The 12,716-nt window shown below is 30.0% G+C and overlaps 1 protein-coding gene across 2 annotated transcripts in view; it reads left to right on the top strand.

Moving 5' to 3' along the window:
• Positions 1 to 12,716, top strand: part of LOC106678827 (cell adhesion molecule Dscam1) — a 68,640-nt gene that overhangs the window by 1,231 nt on the left and 54,693 nt on the right. For both annotated transcript variants that reach the window (XM_067053450.1, XM_067053449.1), the window contains exons 2-10: positions 2,487 to 2,792; positions 4,475 to 4,592; positions 5,456 to 5,669; positions 6,354 to 6,594; positions 9,056 to 9,352; positions 9,551 to 9,817; positions 9,921 to 10,202; positions 10,328 to 10,447; positions 10,762 to 10,935. In XM_067053450.1, the coding sequence (XP_066909551.1) occupies positions 2,487 to 2,792; positions 4,475 to 4,592; positions 5,456 to 5,669; positions 6,354 to 6,594; positions 9,056 to 9,352; positions 9,551 to 9,817; positions 9,921 to 10,202; positions 10,328 to 10,447; positions 10,762 to 10,935 (2,019 nt within the window). The remainder of the gene's footprint in view (positions 1 to 2,486; positions 2,793 to 4,474; positions 4,593 to 5,455; positions 5,670 to 6,353; positions 6,595 to 9,055; positions 9,353 to 9,550; positions 9,818 to 9,920; positions 10,203 to 10,327; positions 10,448 to 10,761; positions 10,936 to 12,716) is intronic.

Genomic DNA, 12,716 nt, shown 5'->3' with positions numbered 1-12,716 from the left:
CCTTTCATATTTTGGTTTCAACCCAATGTGCCTTTTCCAGAATAATGGATAAAATAGTGATAGAGATATAAGAAGATATATAAAGGATACTTAAGTAACAAATATAAATTTTAAAAAAATTCTACAAACTAAGTTAAAATTAATATACAATAAATATAGAATAAATATTAAAAATGTATACAAAATAATAAAGTAACAAATAAGATATGCAATGTATGCTATCATCCTTCCTCTGGATGACTCCATTACTCAATAATTTCCATGCATGTTGTGATGGATGATTCCCAGGGTGTCGAGTATTATATTTTCTGTTATCCTAGCCATGTCCTGGACATCGACCCCAAGTTCCTCCATGAAGCTCCTAGTTGTGCTGGGTATCGTTCCAGAGGCTCCGAACCAGAGGCCTCTCCCGTTGAAGTCTCGTTCTCCGAAGCCCTTACAGAACTTCTCCTTAAGGATAGGGATGCATTTAATGTAGATTTCCTTCTTTTCCATATCTACTTTATTTACCCAGTCAAGGTCGTTATTTTCATATCTCACGGTGGGATCCAGAATGATTGCGGACTTCCCCTTCTTAGGGAAAGCATCAATGTCCAGAAATCATGTGGATCCATCCGTATTGACACAGTAGACCTCGTCAAAGCAGGAAAAATGTCTTTCTCTTAGGAGCTTCATTAACTCGTACTTCACTCTATGATGTCAGCATGTTATGAGGAGGGAGTTGTTGGGGCATTTCCCCAGCACACGTACTGGTGTTTCAGGTTCTCTGTTGCTTTTGCGACTATCCTCTCTGCTATCTCTCTAACTCTATCCTGTCTGCTGACACCTGGGACTCCACGTAGGGGTGCATAATTTATATTCAATTTCAGGGCATTGGACCATTCACAGCCAGTATTTGTTTATCGTATATAAACTTATTTGCTCTCGGGGTCTCTTTGAAATGGTGTACCCCAATGCCCTGCCACCTGCAATTGGCCCATTCCTCGAACGCATTTTCACGTAGCGACTGTCATAGAGCTTTCACAGTCCGATGCCCCTGATCAATGCCCAATCTGTTGGCACATTCAGCAACCTCGGCTGAACAATCGAAAGTGGACTGGAACAGAGCATCGGGTGTTAGTACGTTCTAATAGTATGAGAATATACTAAAGATAACAAGAGGAAAAGAAGAAAGTCACCCGACGCATTGAAAGTAATGTTCAATTACTGTTTTACAATAAATATAAAAAAGAAAAGAAATACAATAAAAGAATGTAGGAAGCTTTTTCAAGAAGTATTTGATGAAAGAAGAGCTCCTAATTAATACTTAAGAAGAACAAGATGAAAAACCAGGACACATACACTTGGTGAACATATTGAGGAATAACTTGTACCATTGTACCAACTTGCACCACAGAAGCAGCTGTGTTGTAGTTGAAGTTTATTATGAGTAAAAAACTACTGGACCAGAGAGTACAGTGCCTGACTTTAAATGAAAAGAACTGAATAAGAAAGCCCCAATACTCTATCGGGAGATGAGGAATGGGAAAAGAATAGCAATGGTTTGAAAATTAGATTTTATTGAAGAAAAATCAAATAGACAATGGAAATTCCAAATTTCAATCTCCAGGAGTCTATAAACTACACATAGGAATTGCATATACTTACAGAATGACTGAAATTTTTAAATGATGCCTGATGATTAGCTCAGAATTTAATTAATTTATTCCGTGCACATTATTTTACAATATGATAAAATAGTTTTGAATGATATTAAAAATATATGATAACAAACTTAACACAATCATTGTTGCAACATATTTGATATAATAGGCCTTTGATTGCTAGAAGGCTCCTATTAAAATCAATAACTGAGAGGGTATTTATATTATTCTAGTTAAAATCTTTTTATGAAGAATACTTTGCCTTTAAGATTTCTTTATGTTTAATGGTCAGTAGATTTTAAAATAATTCCTCTTAAATTAATAATATAATTATGCTATAAAAAAAAAAAAAACTTTTCAGTACTCAAACATCTTACATTTCTTGGTTGATCATTGGGCTCATGTATTTAATTGGCAGGAAAGACCAGTTATCCTACAAACCTACTAAATTATCCTGCAGATATTGTAAAATAAAATCCATAAAACATCTTTGTTTTATTCTTTCATTGTCCTCAATACCACTTCCACTAGCAAAGGGAAAATTCCTAGGAGATCAAATGTAAAATGTCATTCTATTTTTTACATATTATCAGTCTATTAATATAAACTCATTAAAATATTTCTAATATGATATTTTTATTATTAAATATATACTGTAACTGTTATCTTGTAGTAACACTTTTCACATTATTAGTGACAAAGTAATCAGCATAGGTAGCATAAATTAAAATTATATATTCCAATTCTTTAACAATGAAGCATAAATAACTTACTTTCAATGTTCTGGTTATTTATGAAATATTTTACTGATTCTAATTATAATCATATTTTTCTTTTTTATAGAAATTCTCTCAGACTATGAAATATATGTTGAAAATAGCTATGTAATTGAAGGTAATATTGGTGTATTAAAATGTAAAACACGACAAATATTTGGAAAATTGCACATCATCAACTGGCTAAGGCAAGAACCAAGTGGCTTGCGGGCTCCAATTATTCCTGAATCCAAATTTATTCTCACAAAAAATGGACAACTGCATATACGATCAACATCAGTTTCCGATTCCCTGGCAACATATTATTGTGAAATAATACATCCCTTTACTGGACAAAAGATTATTAGCAGGCATGGGAGGATATTTCTAAAAGGTAATTTTAATGTTTGTATAAAATATTTCTATTAATGTTCCAGCAAACTTAAATTTTACAGTATAATATCAAAAAACAAATAAAAGATCCTGAAGATGCCTTAGATCTATAAGAAATTGAGGGACTTGTAATAAACTTTGTGTTGAAACTTCATACTATTAATTCGAAGTCTTCACCAAAAACTTCTCATTTTTAAAAATTAAATTCTATTAATTATATCATATCAGTGTAAAAGAGATAATGACAAGTAAGCTATTCCTCTGTAGAAAGTAATTATTAGAAATGATAGCAACCTTTTACTTTTACCTGTTCCTCATTTGAGCTGTAATTTAGCAACAGCTTTTCAGCATTTTAAAATAGTAATTCTATTAAATGAATACTCGAGCGAGGATTTTCATGAAATCAAAAGTGCTATATATGTATTAATTTCAAAACAAATATTTAAAATATATGTAAATACACTAAAATTATTAAATTTATATGTTTCAAAAAACTCTCTACTCTTCAGAAAGACAGTAGGAAATCAAGTGTAAAATTATGTCAGTCAGGCCTTAGTATAGACCGGTATCTGCTGAATGACCACTTGATGTCAACTGAAGTAATTGGAGTATTATGAAAAGCAGCTGTTTAAAAAAAAACTCCACTCAGTTGGCAAATTCATTGTCATCTCCTTTTCACCAATGACATCAATAATAATCAGCATTTTGACTTTCCAGGCTGGATTATTTTTAACACATCTTGTTGTTTTGTCTGGATTATTTTTTCCTATTACTCCTGGATTGTCTTATATTTTTCAAATTTCTTTATTTAAAATTTCCGTTTTTTAATAGTCAGATTTTTTAATGAAAACTGCTTTTTAATGTGTGCATTAAAGCCAGATTATTTTTCAAAATCAGATTTACCAACAATTTCTGAGCTGGAGATATAGTTGCTGCTGACTCGGCATCTAGTTTTGAAAGAACATTCTTTATTTTATCAATGTACTTAGATTAGTATCCAGCAGTCTTCAATTAGGTTACACATCTTGTGACAAATGGCTGAGGGGTTAATGGCATTTCAGGGTAATTTTCCTTGAAAACTCACATCCTGCAGAATTCAGACCACACAGCTTCAGAAACAAGATGGAACTTTTTTTTTTACTTGCATCCATCCTTATTCAAGTTCTGATGCAAATAATGGAATGTAATATATAAAAATATGTGTGTGTGTATATATATATAGTTGACCGTATAACTTTAAATATAAGAAGATGGTCAGGGTTGCAGTCAAAAAAAGAACAAATAGTTTTTAACTATTTAATGTCCGATGTTTCGCCCCACTTTGCAGAGCCTGTTTAACCTATCACTTTGAACAGCCCTGATGAGGCCCTGCAAAGTAGGGCGAAACATCAGACATTAAATAGTTGAAAACTATTTGTTCTTTTTTGACCACAACCCTGACATTTATATGCATTTCTTAGAAATTCGAGCAAAACAAAATGTATTTTTATAAAGTTACAGAACGTACAACTGTAATACTTCAAATATTTGTTTTCTTTTTATTTTAATAAACTAGAATATATATGTCTAATAGTCAATCATTGTACCATAAATAGAGTAATGTTCTTTAATAAATGTTGTTGAAATTGTTATTTTCTTCTGATAGATTTAATCAGGTATATTTCTGATCTTCAACTTTTATAGATCATGTCACTGAGGCAATTCCACAGATTAAAGAAGACTCTGAAACTATGACAGTAAAAGCTGGAAGTGCTATTGATTTACTTTGCGTTGCACAAGGAGCACCTCCACCAGCCTATAGGTAAAAATAAAATTTTTAACAAATGTATGTATTATGCACACATTCACAGAGTGTTTCAGGAGGAAACATCAGTAATTAAAGGGGTGAAATGTGGTTTAGTGCCACCAACTTATCCTTCTATCTCAATCCATTTTTGATTTATGATTTTTTAAAGAAAACCATGAAACAAGCCTCATAAAGAAAATTGAGGTATTGTATATAACAATGCAAGTACCTAGTGTTATTTTTGTTCTAGTATTGTCCCATACGTACCTAACTTTTTTTCCCCAAATATGTTACTAAAGTTTATTACTACTGCAAAGACTGTGTTCTTAATTTGAAATACTTTTTATTGTTTTTTCAACAATTTTACTTTTTACTTTATTTTTTAAGAGTTTAAAGTGGTTATTTTTAAAATGGTGGTCCATTTTAATTAGAAAATAATAGAATCAAATACCAAAACAACTGCCCATTTAATAATCTCTGTCGGTTTGAAGTTATAGATTATTTAATTCTACTCAATGTGCACCTCGAAGTAAAGAACAGAGCTGCTGAGTATTTCAAGCTTGTATCAATTTTTTAAGTACTGAAAACTTGAATTCAAATTTCAAATTTTTGTTAGGGGGGATATTTGATGTTTAATATTCAGCTTGTATTTCTAAAAGTTATGAAAAATTCTTGGTTTAAAGATAGACTAAATGCAAAAATTAACATTAACTAGTCTAACTAATGCTAACTACATACATTGATGAAAAGTTTACAAATACTAACCAATAGTTCATAGTTATTTGAATCATCATTTGGCTGTTATCCCACATTGATCTTTTTAACTATATTGTAATAATTTGTTTACTGAGTATAGTTTTTCTGTTTTCTTATTTCAGATGGTTTAAAGAACAAGAAGGAATTCTGGAAGAAATTTTGCAGGGATCTATTGTTATTAGACCAATGGAATCTGTTTTACGTTTTTCAAGTATTCAAAATCATGATTCTGGACATTATGTTTGTGTAGCAAATAATGTACATGGAGAAGATAGAAAACAGATTGAATTAATAGTATATAGCTCTCTCACTGTGCAATTACGCCCTCACTATCAGGTTGTATAAATATTCTTTATATATTGTTCATGACTATTTTATTTTAAAATTAATTTTTGAGATCAATGTCAAAATTAGTTTAACAACAACAAGTAAATTAAAATAAAAATGATTTTCTGTCTAGCTGTCATAAAGAGTAACCTGAATCCAGATTAATTCTTCAGCTTCTTAATCTGTGAAAGCTAAGAAGAAAAGCTATATATTAATAAAATTATGCATTTAATATTTCCTAACTTGTTTTTCTAATGATCTTCTATTTTTTGTTTTCTTTTTAAAATAGTAGTTATGAAGTTAAACATTGGATGAAACATCTGGAAACTAACAATCCCACATTTTATGTCCAAGTTTTAAAAATTTATTTTTAACTAGATTATTTATAACTCCTTCCCTAAGGAGTTATACCTGGATAGCTATTCAGAAAGTCTAAGGCAGGTTTGATGAGTCATAAAAGAAATGTTTAAATAATGCACTAAATAGCCAAAAATACACCCATGGAAGAAATTTACTTGTAGTTCAGCCATATCTATATTACAAAAAAGTAATTAGATCCCATTAAAAAGACATTTTAGGAGCTTCTGAAAGTCAATAAATGAGTAATCATATTTACTTTAGTTGATATTTCTATTTATATAGCTCTTCAAGAGGGTTTTAAAAGTGTTGAAATGAACTTATAATTATTTATAGGTTGTTGATGGTGGTTCTTCAGTAACACTTAATTGCACAGTGGAAGGTGGTTCAAGTTCGCTGAACATAGCATGGTTAAAAAATGGAAAACCAGTTATCGATGATAATGATTTGAGACAGTATGAAAATGGAAAAATTCTTCTAATAAGAAATGTGAATAAAGAAGATGCTGGCATGTATCAATGTTTGGCTCGTACCTCTGATGAAACAGAACAGTCAACTGCTCAGCTTGTTCTTGGATGTAAGATATGATATTTTTTATTTTAGGATATTTTATTTAAATTTTTAGGATAAAAAATATGATTCTTCTTCTGTTTCTTTTCCTATAGCGCAGATCTTTGAGCCTTAGCCTTGCTATACTACTATTTCCAGTTCATGATCAGTTGTCACAACAGGGTCCTGTTCATTATGAAAACTAATAGTATCAGTTTATATTGGGTTGTAAAATAATTTCGTAGCATTTTCAATATTTCAATTTAATCATCTCTGTGTTTATAAAATCATGTTTACTTGGTCAATAATGTTTACATATTCTAAAAAAGGATTAGTTAAGGTACTTTTATGCATCAGTCTCAACCGAGATTACTTACCTGTTTATTTGTGTTTTAACTTATTTATTTATTTATTTTAACTCACTTTATGTTTTTCAAATTTATATATTAGTTTTTTTAACTTATTTATTTGTTAATTTAAACTGATCTACTGCTGTGACTATTGTATCTTTGATTTATTTTTACATTGCTTTTTAATCACAAATTCTTTTAATTGTATAACGGACCAAATGTGTGTTGCAGATCACTGGAGAGGGGAGGTATGAGAGATTGAAATAGGGAGATTAAAATTGCCAAATTAATAGAATAAAATTGTCAAATGGGAAAAAAATAGTTAAAATATATTTTATTTTGTGTATAGAGGATTATTGTTTGAAAAAGGAAAAGGTAGAAAAAAAAAATTGTTTTTATATCATGTAAATATATGTAGTTTAAATATCTCCCTCCAGTCATGGATTGATGGGTAACCTGTGTATTTTAGCAACCCAATGTATTTGAACAGCCTGGCCAAATAAATCATTTCTCTCATAGAACCTCTAATTATTGAATAATCTAGAAAACCTTTGCCTAGTTGGTACTCAGCAAGTAAAAAATTTATTTCCTGTTTTATGGATTTTTATGGATTCTTGGATCATGAGACAAATCTGAAGCATACCGCATTCCATTATATTAGGTACCTGTGGGGAGGAAGAGAGCACTTAAATTAAAGCTAGTTTAATGGACCATAAAGTAGTTTTTGACATTTATCTTTGTAGGAGTAGTAGTATTTATGATATTTGCTAAAATAAATTGATTTATAGTTGTTCAGACAAAATTTATGTTCATATGCGAATATCATAAAAACTACTTCCTCTACAAAAATTTGTGTCATAGACTACTTTATGGTACGTGAAATTACCTTTAATTTATGTGCTGCCAGACATATGTACGTCCTGTTATGTATGGTTCCTGGGATATACTTATTCAAAAAGGGAAAATTTTATCCTAACAACTAGAAATTAACATTTTGTGAAATTATTTTGTCAAATATCATAAAACTACTACTCCTATAAAGATAAACGCTTACTTGTTTGTTTACGTTTACTTTGCTGATTACTTAATATTGCATTAAATAAGCTTTAATTTGAGTGTTAATAGACATTTGTGCATCGAATGGTTTTTGAGATACAGATTTATTAAGATTAATTAATTAACTTCTGATTATTCTGTGCATTTTTTATTAAATGTGGCATTTAAAAAGGTATATCTCAGGAACTATTTAATGTAAATAGCTCTTTTAGGGCTCATATTTTAGCAAATTTACTGTATTTTAAATGATGTCCGTTTAAGTTTCTAGTCTTGTTAGTCGTTTTAAAGATATAGAGCTCCGAATGAAAAATTAATTGTTTTGTAACGTTTGTAACAGCCACCAATTTGATTAACCCTACCTATACTTGGCAGATTCATCAATTTAGACTGGTAATTATTTATAGTTTTCATTGTAGTGATAAAAAATTGGGGTAAAATAACTGCCACGTGACTACAGCGGTGCCGATTCGAATCCGACGTGGGGGTGGACTTTAATTTCTGTGGTGGTGGTGGGGACCTGGCCAATTTAGCATGAGGAGTACTTCCTTAACATAAACTGAACCAAACAATCTTCAGTTTTCATAATTATAATGTTATTTTTTTAGTTAAAAGGTAATCATTTTTATCACCTTTTTTCATTCATTGATTCTCTTGTCCTTTTCAGTTTAAAATCACTATAAGTTATCAGAGTAAATTTTCTTGCCAACATGAAAGATTTTGATGAACACAATTTATTAATGTGCTTAATATGTTAAATGATTTTCTGGTATTTCACTGACAAGTCTAAAAAAGGTTACCTGCATCATGATGGTAAATTTTTTATTACTTTTTCCTGTTTTTTCACTGAAATGCCGCAGAATATAACTTGTAAATGAGGAAGACTAAATTCACAACACACCTTATCTTTTATTGCTTATTGAAGATTGGTTATATGAATAAAACTTTTTAAAGTGTATCTCTTACTGAATAATGTATTTAGGAATACATTTGCTTTTATGTATATTTTTAAAATTATAATTAATAGAATTAAAAAACTAATATCTTGTGCAATCTTAGAAGATAATATTTGTTTTTTCCTTCCAGCTCTGAAACCTACATTTCAATCTACATTTATTGAGCAAACTCTTCAACCTGGGTTATCCATCTCATTAAAATGTAAGGCATCAGGAATGCCACCTCCAAGGGTTACGTGGTCTCTTGATGGAAGTTCTTTACTACCTCGTGGTGAATACATGTTAGGTTCATTTTTGGATTCAATGGGAGACGTTATAAGTTTTCTTAATATAACCAGTACCAAAGTTCATCATGGTGGGTTATATTCATGTACAGCACAGAATACCTTTGGAGAAATAAGTCATTCAGCTGCACTAAATATTTATGGTATGCGCAACTATACCCTAAAAATGAAGCATGCTTTTATAAATATGAAACTGGTACATGGTTTTTATTACAAATGGAAATGTTTTGTTGCCAGTTCAATATAGAAAAATAAAAATTTATTAGAGCTTATTATGACTAAAATCATATATTATTTAACAAAATATAATTTAAAAAAATATATGTTTAAAATTATTATAGGTCCTCCAACAGCAAGGCAACCTTTGAACATAACAGCAATATATGGGCATGACATAATGCTTTACTGTCCTGTTGCTGGGTTTCCTAAATCATCAACTTCATGGCTACATCACGGATCACATGTTAGTAGTAAGCACAAGCAGTTTTCCAATGGCACTCTGTTACTGCATAACATCGATTCACAACATGACGAAGGAGAATATACCTGTGAAATAAAAAATCAGCAATATAAAACTGCACGCAGCCAAATTTTCCTTAACATTTTAAGTAATAAAACAATTTAATTTATTTATGATATTTTAAAGTACAAAAACAGTATATTTTTAAGTATAAAAACAGTATATTTTTCAAAAATAAATTAAATTTTCAGAACCACCGGAAATTCAGGAATTCCATTTTCCAACTAATTTGCAAGAAGGGAATCGAGCACATGTCTCATGCACAGTGATTTCGGGTGACTTACCGATAAAAATCAATTGGCTAAAAGATGGCAATCCATTGCCCAATGAACCTGCTGTACAAGTTCAACACCATCAATTTGTCAGTGCCTTGCTTTTTAGTAACTTAGCTGCTCACCATTCTGGTTTTTACACATGTGTGGCTAAAAACGGAGCAGCACAAGCTAATTTTACATCAAAATTAGTCGTCAGAGGTGAATGATTAGTAACTTATTCTTATGTTTTAAAATATTAAATGGATAAACTATCTTATTTATAATTCTATTTTGCAATGCATTATTTAATTATAAACATAAATATTTTTCTTATAATTGTGTAGTGGCACCAAAATGGATCACAGAGCCTGTTGATACTATTGTCCTATACCATCATTCAGCAATTATCCACTGTCAAGCCTCGGGTTATCCTCCTCCAAAAGTTGTATGGAAATTCGCCAAAGGTAAATTTGTAACTTTATCAATTGCTTAGATCATAATTTCATGTTTCAAAGGTATTTTATATTTAAATGATACAATCCAGAAACATAAATTAAAGTAAACAACTTTCTAAATTGCTTTTTTTTTTTCTATTATTAGTGATAAGCCATTAGGATATAGCATGGGAAAAAAAATTGTATGAAGGAAAAATTAAATTCCTTCATACCAAAATAACCAAATTCAGCTTCTTAAATTTTAAACAATTTTAATATTATTTAAAAAAAATAAAATTGCTATGATAAAGAATAATTTATCACATTTTATTTAACGCTTGCAGGTTCTAATCCAAGCATAAGTAATAAACTGATGAAAACTGATTTTGTACAACAAATTGAAAATGGATCTGTCATAATCAAGTCAGCTGAGCTTGATCATACCGGCTATTATACATGTGAGGCTGAAAATGGAATAGGAAAACCTTTGATTAAAACCGTTACCCTGAAAGTGAGAGGTAATAATTTATTTACTTTATTATACATAAAAACTCTTAAGGGCTATCATTCAAGTGCCCATACTCTCATATTGACCTTCCTAATTCCTGCTACCAATACAACTAATTGCTGAATATTTTCGGTTTAGTGTTCTAACTGGAAACATGAAAAAAAAGTTAAAAAATTTCATTGTTATTAATTATTTAGGTCATAATAAATAAATTAATTTGTGTCCCAACTTCTTTTGCTAATGACATTTAAACATTAACATACATAATAAATGTATATGTATTATTGTTTTGCATGTTTCATATATTCTTCTTTGTAAATAATTAAGGTCATTTATCGGGGCTTGCATAGACTTTTTGTTTAATGTCACCCCAGACAAAAAAATCCAGTTGTGTAAGCTCTGGAATGTGATAATAACTAAGTGTCACTGCTCCTGAGAAAAAAAGAGTGTCTCAATACTCAAGATAATCACTTTAAACAATATTTAATATGAATTTTAATGATTACATGTCATTAATAAATCAAAAAGCTTTGCTAAATAGCAAAGATTAAAGCTATTTGCAGGTCAAAATATTCAAGGATAGCAGGTGAAAGCCTATTTTAGAACAAATAAAAATAACATCTTGATCTTCATAGATTCTATGAATTCATTGTCATTATTGAAAAAACTTAAACAAAATATACCTTATTGTATTTTCAGTGCTCCTATTTCAACTAATTTTCAAGGTAATCTGGGCTGATCGGACAGTTTTATTTTTCCAAATACCTGGGAATAAGGACATTTCAAGAAATAGTAATGGTCAATAAGCACCAAAAGCTGCATCATTTATCCCACCATTTGGCTGCTTAGATAGTCCTCATAATAATGTAAATGCACTGATAGTATCATAAGGCATTAAATAAATGACAGGTAACTTAAACCAACACAACAGAAAAGAAACTATGAGAGATTGAGCATTAAGAAGTTTATCAATTCAAAATAGTCAATGATAAAAAGTAGTACTGATTAAAATAGAAAGCAAACAAAATCGACTAACCCAACAAAACTTGCTGCTGACAGGAACATCAACACCAACATGTAGACAGTGTAACAAAATTGATAGACACCAGATGCCCATACCATTTACAACTTTACTAACCAACAATGTCCATTACATTCCTGAAATATTTTATTACTTAAAGAAAACAAACATATATAATTATTAACAATCTAATTTTTAAATCCTAGATGTAAGCAATTTATTATTTTCTTTTGATATTCTATATTCACAATATAAAATTTAACTTCAATAAAAATTCTTATCTCCTCCTATCGATTAGACTATTTGATCTATTACAGTATGAATCTGGACTTATTGGCAATGTATCTGAGACCTATGTTACTAAACAAATCATCTTTCCTCATATAGCTTTATGTCCAGGTGTCTATGTTTACTATTCAGGATATCTAAGCAATTCCATACTAGCTACAAAGTGATTTTTAGGAATTTAAAGCCTTTATTGCCTCCTAGCTATCTGATTTACATTTTTTTTTTTTCTTTGGGCCTTCTTTAGATTTTTATGAGCAACTATTTCTATTGCTTATATTTCAGTTTAGATAATGGTTGGGATCCAGATCTCTTCGAAAGGGTTATTCAACACTGGTCCAAATATTATATTTTTTTTTATTAATTGTTGTCATTCTCGCATAATCTTGAAATGATTAACTTATTAAATTTAGTAGTGAATAAGACAAAACAACTGTAAATAAATTTATATTTAACATTTCTACAGTAGGAAAATAAAATACAGC

Source organism: Halyomorpha halys, unplaced genomic scaffold (assembly GCF_000696795.3).
Source record: "Halyomorpha halys isolate HHAL.00 unplaced genomic scaffold, Hhal_1.1 Scaffold163.1, whole genome shotgun sequence".
NCBI classification, from domain to species: domain Eukaryota; kingdom Metazoa; phylum Arthropoda; class Insecta; order Hemiptera; family Pentatomidae; genus Halyomorpha; species Halyomorpha halys.
The sequence above is the reverse complement of the archived record's forward strand: the minus strand, read 5'-3'. Positions and strand labels throughout refer to the sequence as shown.